The 22,658-nt window shown below is 37.7% G+C and overlaps 1 protein-coding gene across 2 annotated transcripts in view; it reads right to left on the bottom strand.

Annotated features, from left to right (window-relative positions):
• Positions 1 to 2,958: 2,958 nt before the first annotated feature.
• Positions 2,959 to 22,658, bottom strand: part of lrrc49 (leucine rich repeat containing 49) — a 35,256-nt gene continuing 15,556 nt past the window's right edge. For both annotated transcript variants that reach the window (XM_085445229.1, XM_085445149.1), the window contains exons 12-19: positions 22,127 to 22,210; positions 20,655 to 20,830; positions 19,628 to 19,723; positions 11,086 to 11,320; positions 10,356 to 10,541; positions 9,661 to 9,770; positions 6,130 to 6,283; positions 2,959 to 3,758 (exon numbers count right to left, since the gene is read on the bottom strand). In XM_085445229.1, the coding sequence (XP_085301355.1) occupies positions 3,543 to 3,758; positions 6,130 to 6,283; positions 9,661 to 9,770; positions 10,356 to 10,541; positions 11,086 to 11,320; positions 19,628 to 19,723; positions 20,655 to 20,830; positions 22,127 to 22,210 (1,257 nt within the window). In that variant the 3' untranslated portion in view covers positions 2,959 to 3,542. The remainder of the gene's footprint in view (positions 3,759 to 6,129; positions 6,284 to 9,660; positions 9,771 to 10,355; positions 10,542 to 11,085; positions 11,321 to 19,627; positions 19,724 to 20,654; positions 20,831 to 22,126; positions 22,211 to 22,658) is intronic.

The following is a 22,658-nucleotide window of genomic DNA, read 5'->3' as shown; positions in this document are numbered from 1 at the left end:
TACTGTTTCAATACTGGGAAAATGCAGAAAACCACAAAACAGTGAATTTAAACTATAATTCACAAGAATTGTCTTGATTTTTTCCAGGATGTCTCAAAGGAGCAGACTTCATTAAGTGGGATTGGTACTCAGATGCAGCCAAAGCAAATATACAAAAACTGGATAAAAGACTTTTTAGCTAAATGAAAACTGGAGGCATTTTTATATGAGGTAGATCACATGTGGAGTAACATTTGGCTTCAGGCTTGAATCACAGACATTTGCTGTTTTATTTTTGCAGAGTAAAAAAGCTCAGTGTATTGTTCTTTTCAGTCTGTTTATTTAGTTTGAAAAACAGAGCTATGCATAGCAGAGTGGTTTATACCACAGCAGCTTATTATAGCCATCCTTCATAAACATGCAGCCTTTATTATAGAGTATAGCCAACATAATCTACAAATATTGTGAAATCAGTATACCAATATGTCTGTGCAGCCTAAGTCTGTGCATAGAGATCCATCACCAGTGGCACTAGTGGCACTAGGTACCACTGCACTGCAGCATGTCTCTTTGCAGTATGGGGAGTAAAGTAAAGGGAGCTTGCCCCCACTGACTTTTCTCACTAGTGCATAGATGCTGAGACTGCTCAGGCATTTAACCTTGAAGTTTTTAAACCTTTCTTAGACAAACAATACTGTTTGAGATGATTGGCTGACAGTCTGTCTAGACAAGATTTAAAGACAGTGGACACTACTGTCTCACACAAGGTGAACATGTACACTGTCTCTGGACAACACTCAAAAAAATTTCATGAATGTGTCGAAAGGGAGCAGTAGAATGACAAGCTATAGTAAAGCACCATCTCCCTTTATTTATTTACATTTTTTTTAAGGGTTAATGTAAGTTGATCTTCGGGGAAAATTTATTTTGCAATCTACATCTAACTCATAATTCTGAAATGCAATTGATTAACTAACAAGTCAAACCACTGTTTCAGATCATTATTTTTTGCAGCACATGGCTCACAATAAACAATACACTTGGTTCATTCCAGCAGAAACTAATAGTTGGTTCTGTGAGGTGGAACGAATTGGCAGCCGGCTCTCCAGACTGCAGAAAAATCTATCAGAGTTGAGCATATCAACACTGCAGCTTCTAAACCAGCTCTTAGGATTTTAGCTTGTCATTCACCCAAACAGAGATTATACAGATAATATTGCATGGGTTTAGTCAACTATTTTATAATAAGTACAATAATGAATTCACTCTCATTTTACTCCCCCTTTTGGGTTTACTGTGACCTTCTACGTGTGTCTACATTATAATTACACCATTACACTCATAAACAGACAACTGTAAGCTTTAAACCACAGCTGAATCAATCAAGCCTGTAGCGTGGAGGTTTAAAGTTGTCTGAGAAATCAGAGGTACACAAAGATGGAAAGAAAGTTAGTCCATTATTTGCATTCTGAAAATGAGATTGTCTTCACAGCCTTGCAGAAATCCTCACACTAGTTTGCCTCTCATTATCCAAGCTCTTCTTGGCTGATGGCCACTGTGCATTGGCAGCTGAGACGTACAGTGCTGCTGTTGTGACAGAAAAAAAGTGCATTGATTTACTGTGAGCAAGGATCCAAGTGCTCAGTTTTCAGGCGTAGATAAAAGCTATTTTGATGATCTACTGTAGCCAGTGCTAACTGAGATAAATTGAAAACCTTATGCTTTAATCACCCACTTTAAGTATTACAGCTATAGATTACTATCATGTAACCAGACTAATCCTTGCTGCAAACTCAGCAACTCTAATTGAAAAAAGAACTATATATATTTTAATATTCAGACATAATAAAATTGCATTTAATACACATTGCACATTTAATACAAATGTCAGTGTAACGTCCTATGATAAACAAATATGTATTTAATTTGTGCCGCAGATTGATTGACAGTTATTTCTCACCAAGACATATGGAGCACATATTCATGTGTGTAGCTTTCTAGACTGGATGGAGCTCAGGAAATACTAAACTGTCTGGACTTCTCTCCAGCGATGAGACATTGCTCTCATTTTGTGGCTCTGCATCTGTTTGCTGTCACTAGTCACAAAGTTCTGTCAGTCCTTTGGGACTAGACTTTTCTTGCAGTGTTGACACCTGTAGTCTCACAAACTGACAAAATATAACAACAGTGCATTGCTGATAGGCAGCAATGTTGTGCATCAGACGTGTTCAAAGTAAACAAGTTGTCGCTTTCTGATAGCAGACATTTGCACTGAGAGCTTTCCTGTCAAAGCAGAACAATGAGCCTTCATATGAAATCATCATGGGACAGTTGCCCCAAAAACAACACATTATACCGTGTTTCTTTTTATACAACAACTGCGATGTTCTGGTTCTTAGATTTAACTGCTCTATCAGAACAGATGCTGAACTATACTCTGTAGCATGGGCAGAAGATTGTTGTGGGAGAAAAGTAAATATGAATGTCACTCACATTACTTTTTTTTACCAGGAAATAGCCACCGGGCACGGATGTTCTTGCCTTCTTCAAGTCAAATGCCCCAAGAAAGGCACTGATCTCCAGTGAGGTGGATGACATATGACAACACGACCCATCAGCTTGTGTGGGGCTGTTTGACACTCGTGGTGTTACTCCTCTGGCTTGGTGCCATTCCCTGCTGACTGTCAGATTAAATAAGGGTTAAGCATTTTTTGTAGGGTTAAAGAGCAGGTGGTGGGAAACAGGTGAAGCCTCTACACCTTCGGGGACATTCCAGTCTTAGTTCACACTACCTTCCTAGTTTTTGGACCTCCTAGCATGAATGTAGAGCCTCCGCCTTCTGAAATACCAATGGCTTGTGACTGACTTTCAAAGTGAGAATGGCATATTTTAAGAAATGATCTAACTGGATGACCTAGCCCCTTCACTGCAGTAGAAACATTTATCAGAAAAATAATTAGGCATACTATGCAGACAATCTCAGTGTTAATGCAGAATTGTTTAATACTAAGCACAATACAGAAAATCAGTGGTAAACAAAGAAAAGACCTTGTCCTTGTTTGTGCCCTTGCATTTATGCCCCGCAGGAAGAAATGAGAGAGCAATGGATGAGACAGGCTTTAAGACAGAAAAATCATTCTAGTCTCAAGAAAAGAGACACTGGTCATTTTCAGCTGATGATATTAATGGTGTAGAAGGGTCATTCAGATGGCTTTTAAAGTGCAGACAATGCTCCCTAGGGGCAACAATGCACATTGAGTCACTAAGTCTCTTTAACATTCTTCAAGTATTATTTACCTTCAAGCTCTGAAGACTCAAACTGTGGGTTTTTAGTGAAAAATCTACATTCAGACAATTTCTTCAGACACCTATAAAATAGTCTACGTACATTTCAAGCAGAAGCTTCCAACAGACTAAGGAAATACACCCTTGTGTTTCCAAATGCATTAAAACTGATAAAGTGATTATGTGTTATCCATTTTGAAATTAAAGGACGAAGATGCCCAAGAAAGCTCTGTCCACGTGTGCATGTATGTTGCCTAACAGTGAACCTTTGGTCCTTTTCACTTGGTCTCAGAGAGCTTTGCCAGGCTGGCTTGGCGGAAGGTCGCTTGGTCCCTCATCTCCAAGACACAGTCTCTCACCATCTCTGCAAACATGGAAGGCCAGAGCTTGTGTAAAGCCTCGCCCTTCAGGTTGGTGTCTGATGCACTTTGGACCAACTCCTGTAGGTACTGCTCTACCATAGTAGCACGCTCTGACGACTCCACACTGCCCTCCTGTGAAAGGAAAGAGAGCTCATTGTTGTTGATTCTGTTTTTCTATGGCATGGGAACATGTGAAACCATTGAGATTGTCTATTTTCTCTATGAACTGCTCACAATGGGCTGAAAAATATAATAAGTACACAAACTTCAGATAATAACACACAGACAGTAATAATCCTACATGTCTTTATTAAACACACCCATAATACAATCATAGTGCAAAAGTGAAACCTTAGATTCTTAGTTCACAAGGAAAATTTGCACTATTCGGATCGGATCAATTCTAATGATCTCTGGTGCAAAAAGCTTTCTTGACACTTTCTACTGCTGCAACACCCAACATCTACTAAGCTTTGTTTCAAGGACAGCTAACGACATATTATCCTGTAAGACACGTTAATAAAAGATGGGAAGTCTAGAAAAACAAAGCAGCTTATAAATGACAAAAAAGTTTTTTGTTTTTTCCTTTAAAGTTATCAAAATTTACCTGGCCTTGTGCGAAAAAAGCTATTGCTCAAAAAACTGTTTGGCTCAAAAAACGAATTCAAAAACAAATTTAAGGTTTTGGAGTGCCTGAATCACAGTCCACACTTAAATCCTACTGACACACTTTGACATGAACTTAAACAGGCCACTCATGCTTGAAAACCCTTCAATGTGGTTGAATTGAAACAATTCTGCAAAGACGAGTTGGCAAAAATTCCTCCACAGTTTTTTTTTCACATGGAGGTAGGTAGGTTTGGATAACTTTTTTCCCCTCAATAAATGAAATCATCTCGTAAAAGTGCACTTTATATTTTCTGGAATCATCTTTGTCTAACATTAAAATGTGCATAATGATCTGAAACATGTAATTGTGACAAATTTTCAAAAAAGGAAAAAATCACTAAGAGGGCAAATTCTTTTTCACAGCACTGTGGTTGAGCAGACAACTAATATGCCGAAGGCTATGCTTCTCTCTGCTGTGCCCTGTGTTTGAGTCTACTTCAGAGTATTTCCTGCAAGCCACTCTCACTCTCTCTCTTCATTTTACGGTCTACCCTACACTGTGTGTAATAAAGATCTTTCTTCATTGAGCATGCCATGCTTCACTGTTGGAGATGTTAAGATGATAGTTTACTCCCATTCCTCTATTCCACTAAGCTGTTTCTTGAGTCAACATTCAAATGATTTCCATACTTATTTAAACATACGTATAGACTGTGAACAGAACAACATAATTTGCATGTTTGCGTTACAAATTCTAATACATTTGGTTTGTTCATTTTTCTATCTTATAAATACATTTGTTTTTCAAACAGAAATGATAGGAGTGTCTTAGATTAGTGGAAACAGAGGTCTTACATATCGCAGTACGCTTTTGTTAAACATACAACTAAATTATAAAGTCAATGCTGGCGTTGATGTTATAATGAAATTGGGTAAAAAGCCTTTATCTAACTTTAAAAGAGAGGTGAAAGAGGTGACCTGAACATGGGGCAGAAAAGCAAGAGTACTGTCATGCCAAAACAGGTACTGGTGCCTGATCTGCACAAACATGTCAGATGCTCCACTCTGTCCTCAGTAAAAGGAGGTTAAATTGCACCCAAATAAAGCAGGATGAAACTGCATTAGTGCAAGTGCCAGTTACTAAGAGGCTACAGTAGCTAGAGGCTTAGGCTTCTCCAATGTGCTGTTATCCCAAGTTCACTGTATTTATTGTTGCTGAATTTAAGAGAAAATAGAAATTTGAGTAATATTAAGTAATCCCAAGTGGAACCATGTTAACTGTATCTGGTTGAGGAAAGTAATTTTAAGATTTCAGAAATTGCTGTTTTTTCTTCGGCTTATAATGTGTGTTTTATAAGCTATGCCATCCAATGCAAAGTTTCTGCAAAGCAACACTGGTGGTATTAGTTGCACTTGTTAGTGAAACCTTTAGCAATGATGATGATAAAACAGCATGCACAATATCTTTTATTGCTATAATAGTTGAAAACCAACTTTCAGTCCATCTCACCCATACTGCTCACTCCTGCTTTATCTGACTTAATCAATGCCATAACTGTTGCAACAGAGGCCTGCTTTGTTCTCTGAATATAAATGACTGCAGATCAAGATACAAGTTTCACAATACAGTAGTCCTGCATGAATTAGAAAGGACTGATTCTGTCAGTCCTTTGGGACTAGACTTTTCTTGCAGTGTTGACACCTGTAGTCTCACAAACTGACAAAATATAACAACAACTCAAATACTGATTCCTGTTCGATGGTGCATTAATGACCTGTGTGTTATTTGTATGAATGACACCAGAAGCTGACTCCTGTTCAAGTCATTGTTTGTATTTTCTCTTAACCTTCTTTTGAAGATGAAGTACAGTCAGCACTATAAATAAGAACTAACCTCAGGGCTCTCTGCACTGCAGTCTCTGCTTGGATAGTTAAACAACGCTCTGCTCAGGCCTTCTCCCAGGAGTTTCCCATTATCACGCAGCTCCTCTGGACTGAGTCCTGCCCGCCGGCCACGCCCCTCCAACAGGAACTGCAACTGCCGCTTCCTTCAGGGTGAAGAAAGACAAGAAAGAAGAGTAAGTCAGATATAGACTGAAAAAACACAAAGACACCTGGGGAGAAACAGTGGCTGCAAGTGAGTGGCACCACTATAATAAAGGCATGTTTTTGTATCCATCAAATGGCACTATCTCAACTTAATACTGTGAAAACAGTTTCTTGAGAAATAAGGGAAAGGGCTCACTTAAGAAGTCGTCAGAAATGACAGCATTTAAACAAACACTGACAGTTCAGAAAGGTCAGTAACACTCAGATACTTTGAACAAAAAAACACCATAATGGATTAAATCCAAGAAAACAGGCAAACAATATGTAAAATGTTAATAGTCTTTTTGAACTATTTCCATGAATATTTTAATGTCTTTAACACAGAGAAGTACAATACACTTATTAAAGCAGTACAGCGCTCTAACATAAACTACATCAAATGTTGCTGTCTATCAAAAGTAAATGTCATGTGATACACTACTGCACCAACATGTACCACAGGTCAGTGCCAGGATGCTGAAACTGTCTTTTCAGAGGAAGCTGGAGGCAAACATTCCTTTTAAGATAAGACAGTTTGTAGAGTGTGTGAATGCATGTGTATGCCAAAACACATCAGTGTGTGTCATTCACACATTATAATGACTAACACAATAATACAGATACGTGGAAGTTAGATCTGATAAAAAATTAAAAAAAAAAACTTGAAACAACACCTTGGGTTTGATATATGATCCCACAGTTTCAGCCTGAATTTTACAAACACAATGCAGATGGCATCTGTTTAATGCTGAGGAATTTAGTTGTATTTTGTCCATCAGAGACCTTAAGCAATATAGCAAGCATGCCCAGTTACAGCATTAGTTTCCCTTTGATGTCTTCACCACTCAGACTGAAGTTAAAGAACCCTGACAGGTGTGGGTGGGGGAGGTAACTTAACTTAACCCAACTGATTAAAGGTAGATAGATCAATAAGTGGGCCATTCTCTCTCTCAGCTTGTTCACAGTGCATCAGTTCTTTATTACTATATTTTATACTTTATATTACTATACTCTATACTTTATTACGATATTCTATTATCTTTATTACTTATCCAGATAAATGACATTATAACTCTCTTTTTCAAGAAATGGCCACGAGGATATTACAACCATTATAAACGCATACAAACACAAATACAACTGTCACACACTACAAATGAGTGAAAATGAACAGTTGTTGAAAGCAGAGAATACACACTACTGAATCTTGCACATGTAACTTTATACTGAGAGGAAGTATGAAATATGCTTAATGCAGGTATAACACATGTTATATAAGAAGGAGAAGCAAGGGACAGAGAGAGGACATTAGCATTTTATAAATGATTTTATAAATGAAAAAAATATATATTATTGATTGGTGATAGCAATCTCTGTTCTGGTCCATTAAAGGACTATTCACATCTATTACAGGAAAGACAAGAAGCACAGATTTTGTATGAAATTAAGGCAATTAAATGATTAGATAAGTAAGCGATGACTATAGACTGACTCAATGCCAAATTTTAGAGGAGCTCGTGTGCACAGAAAAATCAGATAGCTAATATATGCAATATAAACAGCATCACATGTGTTTCCAGTGTCAGCTCCTTATGATGCAAAACAAAGTGTGATAAACTGAAAGTGTTTATTATAATGAGATCATAAATTCCATAGTGTAGGATGATGTGGGTTTTTTGGTTTTTTTTACTAGAACGCCTGTGGCGCACAGATAAACGCAGTCTGAATGCATACCTTTGCCACGGCTACAAATGCTGCATGAATTGAGTCCCTGGATCCAGAGGCATATCTGACTACATAAAAAATTACGTACAATAATTTTTAGTATTTCTATTAGCTATTTATTTTTTGCAAAATGTGATGCACATGATTTTTTTTGCCATATCTTGCAGGTCAAATCAGTCCATAACTTTTAAAATCATTTTGCAAAGAAACCCATCAAAACATCTTACTGATAAAGGCACTGATGCAGAGTTATGCAGCCATCCATAACTCTGCATCGAGGAGACGCTGCAGTGACAGAATCCCAGTGGGGACAAATCCTGAAATGCGCAGAATGCCTAAACTTACTGACCATGCAGGAACTTAATTCCTCACTAGTGTTTAAGGTAACTCTTCTAAACAAAATAGGCATAACAAGAGCTCAGCATTAATTTACCATCTTTTAATACTGTTTGCTCACTCATAATCCCTGTTTCCAGTAATTTCTTTTTTATTATTATTCATGCTGGGAAACTAAAACCACATTTTATGTGAGAAACAATCTACAGCAGTTTTCAGATTTTTTTAAAATAAGTGAGTCAGATGGATACAAATTATTCAAGATCCTGCATGCGGATAACAGTGAGTAAGATTTCTGCACTGATATGAAATTAATCTTTGGCCTTGGGCTGTTGTGTGTTATATATTCATAACAGACTCCATGAAGCAGAGGTGAGATACAAAGGATACAAAGGCAGTTGAAATTGAGTTCTAGGTTGTTTAAAATAAAATTGTTTACATTTTATTCAACATGCATTAGTGTGCCCATCTCCTGATGGCTGTTTCCAGCAGGATAGTGTCACAAAGCTCAAATCGTGTCAAACTGGTTTCTTGAAGATGACAATGAGCTCACTGTACTCAAATAACTTACACAGTCACCAGATCTCAATCCAGTAGAACCAGATCCAGTAGAGATTTTCAATCTTTTTCAATCTTTTTTTTTTCAATCTTTTTCAATAAATGTTTCCTGTCAATATAACTAAAATCTATGAGGAATGTTTCCTTTGTGATCTGTGCAATCAAAAATTAAGGCAGTTCTGATGCCAACATGGGGTAAAACCTGTTACAGGCAAGAGGTATTCAATTATCTGGGAAGTATATAATCCTTAATTTATTTATTATCCAGGTAGATATCACTGAGTTCAAAAAATGTCTTTACAAGAAATCTGGCCAAAGTAGTCTTGTGCGTGACAAGCAGATTTCTTTTCCTTGTTAGGATGTTTTTTAATTGACCCTGAGAGACAGACCTCAAGAGTTTTTTGGCTGGGGAGAGAAAGGAATGTTTGTGTCTAAATGCCAAGTACCCACCCTTATCTTGAGACACATAGTCTAATTCCCCTGGCTCCTCAGTGCCAGGCTCTGTCTCACTGTTACTCACACTCATATACCCACAAAACGCTATGCACAGGCATGTACACACATGTACAGAAGCCTACATCTGACACACATTTAAGGATCCACACATTTTTGACATACTTAAACAAACAATCTACATGGTCCAAGACACAGCACACACCTGCCATTAATCTGTAGTTAATGCTATGTTATGGTTAAACATCTGGAATCAAGTTCTCACCTGGACTCCTCAAGCAGCAGAAGGAGCCGGCAACGTGGAGTTTCGGTGGCTGCTATATGGCCCAGTGTTCCAAATACACGTTCTGCAGCGATAACGTCGTTCATGGTCACCTAAGGTGAATACACAAAGCACATACATACACACAGCACAATATATTTCAGTGACAAGCTTTTTCATGTATTTCCCAATACGAAATGAAGATTTACAACTTTATTCATGGCTTCGGCTTAGCAAAAAGGTTTGATACCATTTAACAGATGCAAGATAGGATAAGACATGAAAGTGGCAGCTAACACAGAGACAAGACCTTTGATAAAGGTCATTTATCAAATCAAGTCTAAAATGGGATCTAATGTAGAGGCAATATCCTCAGGTACAGCATTCCAGGAGACACAGACCTATAATTTATAATTGTATCTATGAAGCACCTTGAGGCGACTTTTGTTGTGATTTGGCGCTATATAAATAAAATTGAATTGAATTGAATTGAATTCATTTAGGGCTGGCAACAGTAAATTAATGGTTTGACATGTTTTAATTAATTAATTGCCCCTCTGTGAATCGCCACCTTATCATGGTGGAGGGATGCATGTGTCCGAGGGATTCCATGGACCATGTTGTCATGGGGCTTTTGCCAAAATATCTCACTATCTATAAGCACCAGGAATGTGTTAACAGACCAAGCTAATCCTCACCTCCTGGCCATTTATCCTCTGCAGGTTGAAGTGGTGAAGACGATAGATGACAAAGGAGCGCCAAAGAGTCAAACTGACCACTGGGTTGCCGTCTGGGTGTATGGTCAGCTGGTCTAGGCGCCTCACCTGAGCCAGGGCTGCCAGCTGCGGCAGACGGCTGATGTTGGTTTCCAGGAATATCATATGCTACCGAAAAGAAACAAAAGTTGGTACGTGTTAAAGCAATAAGTAGTTGTTTATATCAATAACTCACTAAATTCAACTAGGACTTAAAAGATTGGCCTTTGGCAAAAAGGGTTTAAAAGATATATACAATATATTAAAATATTAAATGATGTGATTTTTTTATACTGCCTTAATTTACACTGCCTCAACAATATACCTGTGAGGCAGCTATAAGTATAAATTATGAGCCCTACCACTGACTATTAAATTTATTTGTCTATTGTATATTGGGTTAATGTGGCGCTCTACAAGATACATTACGTAATAAGAGAAATTAACTAAAGGTTCAGGGACAATAACTATGTACTATGATCTGGCAAATAGCCACTAGCCAAGACCGTCTTTTGGTGTCATGTCATGGAACTTTGGTGAGTAAGGTAAATAAAAAATGCATTGAGCGTATTCCTTCCTTCCTTCCTTCCTTCCTTCCTTCCGTATTCCTTCCTGATTAATTAATTAATTAAGTCATCACAGCTGCACAGCTAATAATATAACATGGCCTCACCGACAGATTTGGGAACTTGACTCTTATTCGTGGCAGTGTTGGTACTATGGCATCAAAGTTGATGTAGCGGAAGGTTATTACAGTGACAGCACCAGCAGTCTGAACACCCCAGCCCCTCTCCAGGGCCTCCAGGGCTCCAAGTCCAAATAAACGCAGGGTGTCTCCATCCAGCTCTGCCAGGTGACTGTCAGACAAGGACAAGCTTTGAACACTGCCACTCCCTGCCTCCACAAGCCTGCAAATTACATACAAACACACACGAAAACACTCCTTAAGTTAATTTTCTGATACTAAGATAAGATAAGATAAGATAAGATAAGATAAGATAAGATAAGATAAGATAAGATAAGATAAGATAAGATAAGATAAGATAAGATAAGATAAGATAAGATAAGATAAGATAGAACTTTATTAATCCCTCGGGTGGGTTCCTCTGGGAAATTCGATTTCCAAAAAAGCACAGCACCGACAGAAGTTACAGAGTTATACACACACACATATATATAAATACAGAGACAATATAAATAAAATATACGAATATAAATGCGCAAATTGTGGGGTTTTTTTTGTGAAACTTGAAGAATGTCTTCATGAAAAAAGTGTATGCTACATTTGCTTGAAAATTCAGGCATTGTTGCTAAGAGAAGTGGAACACAAGAGAACACTCACTGGTCTAGTCAATGTCCTGTTTGTGCTGCCCAATTACTTTCTATACTCCTAGACAACAGTTGAAGTGCCCTTCTCTGATAAGAGAGTCGTGAGAGTAGAGAATCTTGGCGAGTCTCAAGGAGACATAATCTCCGTCTGGGTCTGCTGACACTCAAGGGACTTTTCAGCATAGCAGGGCATCAGATGGCTACTGGCTCCACCCTTCAACAGTGATCATCCTGACTTCAGGCCGCCAATAGACAAATCACCCCTATTCATGTTTCATATCCTCTTGACAAAATGCAACAGAAAGCCAAAGTACTTTTAAGATTAATCCCTTGATTACTGAAGTCTAATCCAAGATTACACAGAGACCAAACTTTAGAAAGTGTGAGTTTGAGTTGTGACCTTAGATAGGTTTTAAATAGATAGTCAGGGGCACAAAATATAATGTGAACAAAAAGAGTATATTTAGTTTTCCATAATGAGGCTGCAGAGGTGTGGACTCGAGTCACATGACTTGGACTCGAGTCAGACTCGAGTCATTAATTTTATGACTTTAGACTTGACTTGAAAAAATGTTCTAAGACTTGTGACTTGACTTGGACTTTTACACCAATGACTTGGGACTTGAATTGGACTTGAACCGGTTTACTTGAAAAGACTTGATATTTTACCCCAAATATAAAATTTAACATGCATATTATATAGAGATTGAAAATGTGACGTCATTCACGGGTAGAACCGCAAAGGATTCTGGGAACTCGTGGCAAGCGGTACTAGCGCACGCAGGCTTTCAATTAAAATCAGTTATACAGCGATAAAAAGAAACACAAAAATGTCAAGAAGCCGTTGTATTATTAACTGCAATAGCCGGTCTCATGACAGCCACGGGAAGCCGACGGGTAAAGAGATCGGTTGTTATCGGATTACGTCGTTGAAGAGAAATTGTTCAAGCCATGTTTCCGAAGTAACAAGGACGCGACGGATGGCCTGGATTGCAGCCATTCAAAGATCAAATATAACGTCCCAGAACACTCCAGCTCACAGGTTAGTCTGCTCCAAGCAGTGTTGGGGAGTAACGGAATACATGTACCGCCGTTACGTATTTAAAATACAAAATATGAGTAACTGTATTCCGTTACAGTTACCGTTTAAAAAGGTGGTATTCAGAATACAGTTACTTTGTTGAAATAAATGGATTACACTGCGGTACTTTCCTGTTTCATATTGTCGCGGGTCAGGACTGTTTGGGTTTTGTTTGACAGCTACGTTCTGTTGTTCCAGGCGGCAGCGTTACGGTTGCCATGGTTACAGGGCGACGCTCTCTCTCTCTGCGACTGTGTGTTTCCTGGGTGAGAGAGCGCCTTTTCGTTGTTGTTGTCGTTGTTGTTGTGCTAAGCTAACAGGCAGAATGCTACAAGCATAGCTCTAAAGAATGTAGCATCATGGGCAGTGTAGTCCGTGCTGCAGGGAGAATGGACTGCCATACACGTTATGGGTCTGTGAGCGCGAGGAGGGAGAAAAAGGGGAGTGGAAAGGTACGAGTTGTCATCGAGGAAAAACGGGAGCTGGAAGCATGTAAATATAATAATAACCACTTCAGCCAAGAAGAGTGCCTGACGAGCCCAGTTGTAAGTAAGCTATTAAGACTCGACTGTACACCGTGTTCGTGTTTTCCTCCGAAAACAATAAGTTCTGTTGGAGCAGTCTTTCAACGCCTCTCTCTGTCTCTCGCAAGAAAAGTTGACCCAGACAACAAAGTAAAGCTAGTTTTCGGCTACAAGCCGACAGGGACCCCGCCGCATTAGTCAGAGGTCCCTTTACTACAGTTCGGAGTCGCGGACCTTCAGTAATAGTAATAAATCACACAGCAATAGTACATTCACGTTGTTGTAAAAAGCATGATAATATATTAAGTAATCCAAAGTATTCAGAATACGTTACTGTCATTGAGTAACGTAACGGAATACGTTACAGAATACATTTTGGGGCATGTATTCTGTATTCTGTAATGGAATACATTTTAAAAGTAACCTTCCCAACACTGGCTCCAAGCATTTACACGAAGGTCAGTGTTTTTTAGTAGTTAATACGTCATTTTTCTTAACATAATTGGTGATATAGGTTACAAGCAAGTCTGGCGCTGAACAGAAATTGTCGCGCTATGCTCCTTTATTTATTGTGCATAAATAGTGAATTGTCCTGACACGATATTGCGTTTCGCTTCTGTTATTATGGTACATTGACAAAAACATATACTTTTATTCACAGGATAAAACAGGTTTTTTGTATCACTAATTGCCCAGTACGATTACAGCATACAGTATTATTGTCACTGCTACATTTCTGTGATGGGTACCAGAAATTATTTCCACTACTAATTAATTACCGTTGAGCTCAAAGGTCCTATTAATAAACGGTTAAGGAATGTGTATTTATGACGACAATTTGTGAGACTGGTAAACTTATGATACGTACGATGGTCTTTCGTTCTACACGGTGCATTTCAAGGTCCTGTACCCATCCGTCGGTAAACTGTACCTGGGCTTGTTGCAGTGACCTGAAGTTACTAAACTTCATGAGTGTATGCACTCACTCCAAGAACCGTATGATTATAAATATGCATATAAATATGCTACGATGAGATAGCTGACTTCATCTAACTAGCAAATGTTGTCCAGGCTACGTTGGTGATACAGTTTTTTTTAATGTGTATGATATTTTTGTCATGCGATTTTAAAGCTGGTCCTACAACCGCATCCAAGAATAACATGCAGCTTATCTCAGAACTGTCGGTGAAAATTATTCTTGGAGCTAGGTTTAATTGAGCTGCATTTTAAAGAGGTGCAATTTCACAATTTGTGTATATTTTCTAAGTTCACTATTTTGTCATGTGTTGAGAAAAACAGATTTAAAAATTACATGGTCTAATATTTACATTTAGCATAACTGCAACATTATTTTTTCGTTGTTTTTTTTTTAAGACTCGAAAGGACTTGAAATTCAAAATTTCAGACTTGTGACTTGACTCGGACTTTTACACCAGTGACTTGAGACTCGACTCTGACTTGCCTGACATTACTTGAGACTTGACTTGAGACTTGCAAAACAATGACTTGGTCCCACCTCTGTGAGGCTGTCTCATATATACAGCTTGTTTAAAAAGTCACCATTTTTGGAGAGTGGCCCTCAAACAAAAGCTTTTTCTATAGCCCCGAGTAGGTGCAGTTTCCTCTCCTAGGTTGAAAAAAGGTTGCCATAGATTTTTAAAAACCAAACAAGTACTGTCAATGAATAATTGAACTAAATCAGTAACATGCCTTTTTAAAATGAGCAGTTTGCTACAGGAAGTGTTGTGTCTCAACTAGATTGACAAGCTTGACCAAGTAAAGGAAATGCAAACAAAAACAGGTTTGCACATTTTTGTGTGTATTAGTGTGTAATTTCATACTTTCAAAATCTGTAACGTGTTTACTCTTTGGACAGAAATATTGGTATTAGTATTTTATTTTTTTGTGAATCTGCAGTTTGTTGTCTCAATCTATTAACCACTGGTCTAAAAGCTGTTAAAACTAATAAACAGTAAGCAAATTGGAAGAAATTAAAATCATAAAGTCCATGTGTTGTCTACAAATTTCATACTTACAGAATTCATATGCTGATTAATTAACTGTGTAGCCACACAAATAAGATGAAAAAAATGAGACAGAACTACTACATGTTCCACTAATTATATTAAAAAGTGAAGACAGTGAGAATGATTATATAAGATTACCAGAGTGTCATAGTGAAACCTTATAGTTATCAATATAACATGTTCAGCCTGCTAGGGGAATAAGTGACACAACTGACTGACAATGTGCTTCTCATCAGGTGATGGATTGATCTTGGTGATGGATTTATTTTTGTGTTAATGTACAGTCGTAAATAAATACAGTAGTCTACATAAGACTTCTGTGAGTTAAACACAGTTTAATTAGTGTTAAAAATAAGCTCACTTGCTTCAAATTATGCTTTCCAGTAATCACAACAAATCAGGCACTGTGTCATTTCAGGCCGGAAAAAAAAAAAAAAAAAAAAAAAAAAAAAAAAAATAATATATATATATATATATATATATATATATATATATATATATATATATCGTTAGCTTCATAGCATAATTGCCTAAGTCATTTGACTAAGTCAATGACTTAGGCACTTATGCTATGAAGCTAACGATATATATATATATATATATATATATATATATATATATATATATATATATATATATATATATATAAATTCTTGCAGTTGGAAGTAACATTTTCAAGCTATACTGTTCCAGGCTGAACTAAATTAATCATGTAATACAACCTGAACCTCTCACAATGCACCACTCACTGATGAGGAGTGTCCCCCTCAATCATTATGTTTTTACCTAGACATATTACTCCAACATAGCGAATGTGATCCACCACTCACTCTGTGGCTTGTTAGTCAAATGTCAAGGGACGGTCATGGTGTGGGGGATTCCACAGATGTATTAAAGAAACTGATATGTGTAACAGTCAGCCTTTCTGTCATTTTTTCCCCAGTGGCCAAAAATTGAACTTACACTCAAAAGAAAAACCCTGAAAGTTTAAAAAGCATTTTCTTAAGTACAGCGATTACATCGTATTCAGTCATGTGAAAAACTAGGAACACCCCATCATGTAATACATTGACTTGGCCATTCAAATACCTTGATTGTTTCCTTTTCAGCCATTCTGTTGTACATTTGATGCTGTGACATGGCCTCACATAAAATACACTGGCATACAGAGGAGTTCATAGTTGACTCAGTGGCTACATGGTACCCATGTTTTGCAGCTGTAAAAGGAACACAAATCTGCACTACTATGAATGACAGCTGGTCTGTGAATGTACTGATATTGTGTTTACTTTTTGCCAAATGTGGTGTTGTGCGGTATGGCAAAACAACGCCACTTTGTTCATGTTTGTCAAAAAGACACTGTTCCAGAATTCTTATGGCTGCTATGTTCTTTTCAGAGAAAATAGATTTTTGCTTGGTAACCTTTTCAAACAAGCCACAATTTTTCAGTCTTTTTATAATTGTACTGTCATGAACTTTAACATTTAACATTCATACTTGCTAGGAAGGCCACTACTAGGAAAACTGTGGAATTCCGTTAACATGCACTTGAATGCTACAAACCAGAAATCTGCCACAAACTCTACACTTATAAAGGTGGTCACACATGCTGATGATCAGTTAATTAGATGCATTTGATTAGTATGCATTTGATCTTCTTGCAACTTATCCTCCTAGTTCCTAAGAATGTTCTTAGTTTTGTACAAGACTGCACAGACTGCTGTGCAAATGTTTTTTTGTATTGTTTTTTTTTCCACAACTGTATAAAAACAGTACAAAAACAGTACAAAAGGTCAGAATTATGCTTTTTATATTAGTACATATACCAACCTTACAAACATGGATGCCAACATGTACAAAGGGTTCAAATAATTCTTGCAACAAGTGCAGTAGAAGGAGTGCATCCATTTTTTTACATTTTTATTTTAAAAACATGTGTGGACATTGATAGATGACTATTTCAGATGACAAGATCTCTAAATCAAAATCTCACTGACTGCAAGCATATATGTTAGATAAAGTAGTAGCAAAGAAGTTTTAAAACCGTAAAATTCAAGTGGGTCGTGTTTCAAGTGCACACATGGACAAAAACATGGAACTAGACGGGGAGACGCCAGACTCTGAAAGGCAGTTTAATATATTTAAGGAACATGCCACGCCTCCAAGATGCAAGAATGCCAAAGGCTATAAATCAGAAGGAGTTGAAGAACAGTGCAGGAGATGGAGTGTAGTATGTAGATAAGTCACATCAAGAATGAGAGTAACTTCTAAACACCTGGCAGCATGCCATCAACACAATCTGCACTGTCACATACTGTTCAGCACAGCTGAAGGCTCCAGGTGGCCCTGAATCCCCTTATGACATGAACCCATGTACACATGCTGAGAGAAGAAGAGAGCAAGGCGGGGAAGACGGAGTGAAGAATCTATCACAATTATACAGCTCCTGCTCGCTCAAGGAATTATAGGGAACAACATTTCATTTAATTAGCGCTATTTAACATAATCCAAAAGAGGTTTTAAAAGGGACATCTGTCATCTCTTAACAACTGAATCCCACCACAGAAACAGCTTGTACAAATGCCTAAATATTGTGAGGTAGTGACACATATGAAACTTTGAACCGAGCTGTTATTTTAACACGCCACTCCATCATTTCCATCTTGTAAAAAGTGAATGCAATTTATTAAGATGCAGGCTTACTGGGTACTTAGTGTTGCACAGAACAGTCCTGTTTCTGTAAAGTATTCCTACAGCTTGCACTGGTTTAAAACGTCTTAAGTTCTTCCTTCACTCATATAGCCCACTAAATCTTTTTCTCACCATTGTTCCGGTATCTAACTGATTTATGTGCCTCAAAAAAACAAACACCTGTTCAGGATCTCTCAATTTCATCAATGTATAAACACTACAAAGCCCCTTCCATCTCTTCCCAACTCAATTGCTGAATTTCTGGGTAATAACTCTTCTATTGCCATGCAACCCTTATTGCATCTGTCAGGGGTAATGAGGTTAATTAAATCTAAGATTTCACAAAAATGAATACAATCAAGCCTACATAACAGCCATAATTTGGCAATGATACAAACTATTGTCCCATAAATTTTAGGAGCACGATGATACTATCAAGCTAAAAGTGGCATCAACATTTGTTTCATTCGTTCCTTTCATTGGAAAGGGGTGATTTATCTCTGTATTTAAAGAAAGAACCAGAGATGACATTATGTATCCATGCACTCTATGGGGGAGGATGTTGTAATTTTCTTCAGGGTGTAGTACTTCAACAGCTCTTCGAGGTAATCAGGACCACACTGTGTAGGCATTACAACATTCTGTACACCCACCCAGTGGTGAACAAAACAAGTTTTAAATTTCCTAATTCTCATATTTCCAAGCATTTTGATTTTTTACCCCTTGACCCTTTCATACATGTTGCTTCTCTTTCGTGTTAGTAGTGGTGCCATGGTTTGTAAATTCCCTTTGTATTTTGTCACACAGTACAAGCCAAAGTAATTCAAGTCTTAGCTGATAAGACTATGGCAGACTTCGCATCACTATGACCTGTTAAGCTACGTTAGTAAAGTTATAATAGACCAGTAAAAGAAAACCACTGGCACTGAAGATTTTACTTTAGGGCCATTTTCATATCCTGGTGCAGGAAGAAAGGGCCCTCTTTGAAACATGTAATAATAGCCCTTAACACAGCGCACACATTCATCTCAACCCTCCCACTTATAATTCATCCAGACTTGTATCAGTCTTGATAGGAAAGAATATAAGGGCATTACTTCCACATTATACTGAGTCCACACTACTGATTTAAACTTTTTGCAATGTCATGTTGTAAATATTTGAAAGAAAAGAACTGTTTTCAGACATCTACATGTGCATCTGCTCATCTTACCAGAGTTCAGAGAGCTGAGGAGTAACCAAAGGCAACATGCCTGAAGTAAATAAAGGGGTAACTGTGCTGTAAAATAATATTTTAAGGTATGTTTCACACACCAGCTGTTGCAGTATCTGAATATATTACCAGAATGATCCCTACATGTTCTGTCTAGGCCATTCTGCCATCTGTTAATAAGTTAAAATGGTACAGCAGCTGCTAAAACACTGCATTTAAATGTGACAAACAGTACTTTGTTAATAGATGTTTCAAGGGGGCAGGAGTCAAATTATGTGAGATTTTTTTCAGTGCCTGTGATCACTTTAAATATTTAAGTAAAATATATCATTGTGGCATTTTTGTCTTACTTGGGGTCTCGTGGGCTGTTTGGACGGCTGTTGCTCTGGAGTCTGATTTCTGTTCCCCCAGATGGCCGCTCTGGTCCTGAACCTGGGCTTACCCGCCTGATGAAAAATAAACAAAAATTTTCAACAACGGACAAAAACAATTCTTTCTAAAATCCTATAAGATAAAAAATAACAAGTAATAAAAGATAAGTAATAGTGATAATAAGCCGGAATCACAAAAACAATCATTGTTATATTGTCTCATCTTTCTACTTAAAAATATCTGCACACAGGATGAACTGTGACAATTATATGCAACACAAAAGTTTACACAGCAATGTATACAGTTCCCTCACTGTTGCATTTTTCACTTTTCTCTCCTCCCACCTACACACACGATGCTAATTTACTTCTATCAGTTACCAAAAAGACTACATTTTTCATTCATGATCACTAATTTAAGTATTAACTGCTCTGCTCAACTTCATTGAATTGTTTTTCATTGATTTGTTTTGTGTACAGTCAGGAAGAACTGCCATATTTAATTTTTTCTTAAATAACTCATGAATGATGGAAATGTTTTTAGTTTTGCATGTACTTGTTTATCAACCATAGAACTAGTTAAATGAAAATACATTTTTTGACTCAGTTACGGTGGTAGATGAATTATGAGCATAATTACTTTGGTAATTATGTAATTACCAAAGTAATTACAATTATTCCTGAGGGAGGCATGAATCGCTGTGCCAAAATTCTGGCTCAAAAGGAAAATTAAAAAGTTGGCTAAAGGCAACACTGTATGTATCCATGAGTTACTTCATTCAAAACCAAGTTGGTAGATCGATCAACTGGAAACCAATCTCCATTGTGAAAAGCTAAAAAGGTAGTAAAAACAGTTAAAAATAAACCATGACTGAAACCACAATTCTAACTAGACCAGGAATATGTAGTATAACATAGTTTGCTCATAACGTCAGTATCTTAACCAGTCACTGTCTAATTTTTACTTCTAAAATCCATCTTAATTTTCTGTACATGCTGTGTGTACCTCGGTTCATCAGGGGAAGGTTCCTGTGTAAGGCCATTGGTCTGGGCGGGGCTGTGAGCCGGGCTGTTCTCTGGACTGACTTCTTCTTTAGCGCCATTTGTGGATGGGAGCTCCAGGCAGGCCCTGACACCCTCCCACTGCTGTGCAGCATTACGGATTGCTAGACGCCGCTTCTCCTTGATGAACAGAACACACACACAAACATACACAGAACAAAGAAGGTTTCAAGTGTCAAATCTCCTGAGCAGGACAGAGCTAGCATGCTAATAGAACCTCTGTGTGTTTTCATCAGGTCACAGAAAATCATATCCTTCTTGCCTTCCTCATATATATATTTTACTGGGATACATTGTTAAAGAAAGCATATACAATAAAGTACAATAAAGTAAGACATTTTACTAAAGCAGATATAGAACTCAATTTATATTAGATTTGAAATTATATAGTGATTTCTTAGTCCAATTCATTTGCTTCTTTTGTCACACTACAGCATTATGATTTAACAGTGTTTGCCTTTTACACCAGAAAAATGTGACATCCCACCCTGCAAGAGAGAAGATTTCTGCCTCTCTGTTCTATTTCAATTACTCTTACTTGGACAGCTGGAGTTGCAATATACTCAGCTAAGGAATGTGCCACTCCTTGAAGCAGGGATGAGTATCAGTTCATGGTAAGTCCTTGGCCTTTGTGAACCCTTGGCTGTGGCATTCACTATAAAATTTTCTCAACACCAGGGATTAAAGAGAGTTAGGTAACTGAGAGACAACGAGTTTCGGCATAGGGTCCATCTAACAGTTAAAGCAGCAGGAGCTTTGGCACACACACACAAACATATTTACCGCAAAACAGATGCATGTGCAAAGCAGAACATCTTAGATCATTTAAAGCTATAAAGTGTCATTTATAGACTCCTTTACAAATACAGTACCCCTGTGAACTCTGTACAATACTCCAGATTCCATCTAAAAGGGTTTTTGTATCATACAGAAGAAAAGAGAATGCATTAAAAGAAATTCACATCTATGAAGCATCCAAAATATGTACACTATTAATGAGCTTCATCAGTCCCAAGAGACATATGTCAAAAGAAAAAAATAAACTCATAAATAAAAATCCTTATCATGACCTAAATATTTTAGAGCCTTCTCATTAAATATGTTTTGAAGGGCAGACTGATGTCTGATGAGCTGCTTTTTTTCTTTAAATGCACATTTAAGCCTGAACCTGAATCTCATAATTATGAGTAATTCAAAAGATGAATAAACTACAAATCAGATATCATCACCTATATGTGGCATTTTAAGAATGTTAAAACCTTACTGCTTATTATTGTCCTTCTACATACTAACTATATAAAGGGTAATTATGAGTTTATTCACTTCTTAACAGACTGTTGTGTTGCTGTCGTCTACAACGTGCATTTGCATCCTGCCAGCTAAAGACAGCAAGAGTGAATCTTGTCAAACTGGTACCTTATGAATGGTCTGCTTGTGACTCTCCTTCTTCTTTTCCTCCTCTTTTCGAGCCTGTACACCTGCCATGCGCCGATCCTCGTCCTGAAAAAGAAAGCCGGTGCAATCAGAGTGTCGCTCCATTCAAGAGTTCTGAATTATTCAAGAGAGAGGGGAACCACAAAAGACCCTGTCAGGACAACTGTTCTCTACACTAGAAATGGACCATTATGGAGGCTGGTAGATAGTCTCACATAAACCGGCTGCATCACTGGATTATCTGTCTGATTTTCAGTCTCAGATAAACTGAGCCCAGCTGTTGGGGAAAGCCAAAACTCCCAGAATGCAATGCAGCCAACACAGTCTGAGTGTGCCAGCAAAGAGCAGGGGGATATTCAGCTGTCTATGGCGAGCTAGTAATGACGCAAAATGATGCTCAATTCTGATAAAGACAGGCAAAATGCTGTCAGCTGGTAGAGACAGTTAAGAATCCAAACCCATATAACAATCCTTAAAATTAATTTTATAATAAAAACAACATATAATATCAAAA

This window comes from Copadichromis virginalis, linkage group LG1, assembly GCF_057382275.1.
Source record: "Copadichromis virginalis isolate Kocher_CV1m ecotype Utaka linkage group LG1, C_Virginalis_male_GT1.1, whole genome shotgun sequence".
Taxonomy (NCBI): domain Eukaryota; kingdom Metazoa; phylum Chordata; class Actinopteri; order Cichliformes; family Cichlidae; genus Copadichromis; species Copadichromis virginalis.
The sequence above is the reverse complement of the archived record's forward strand: the minus strand, read 5'-3'. Positions and strand labels throughout refer to the sequence as shown.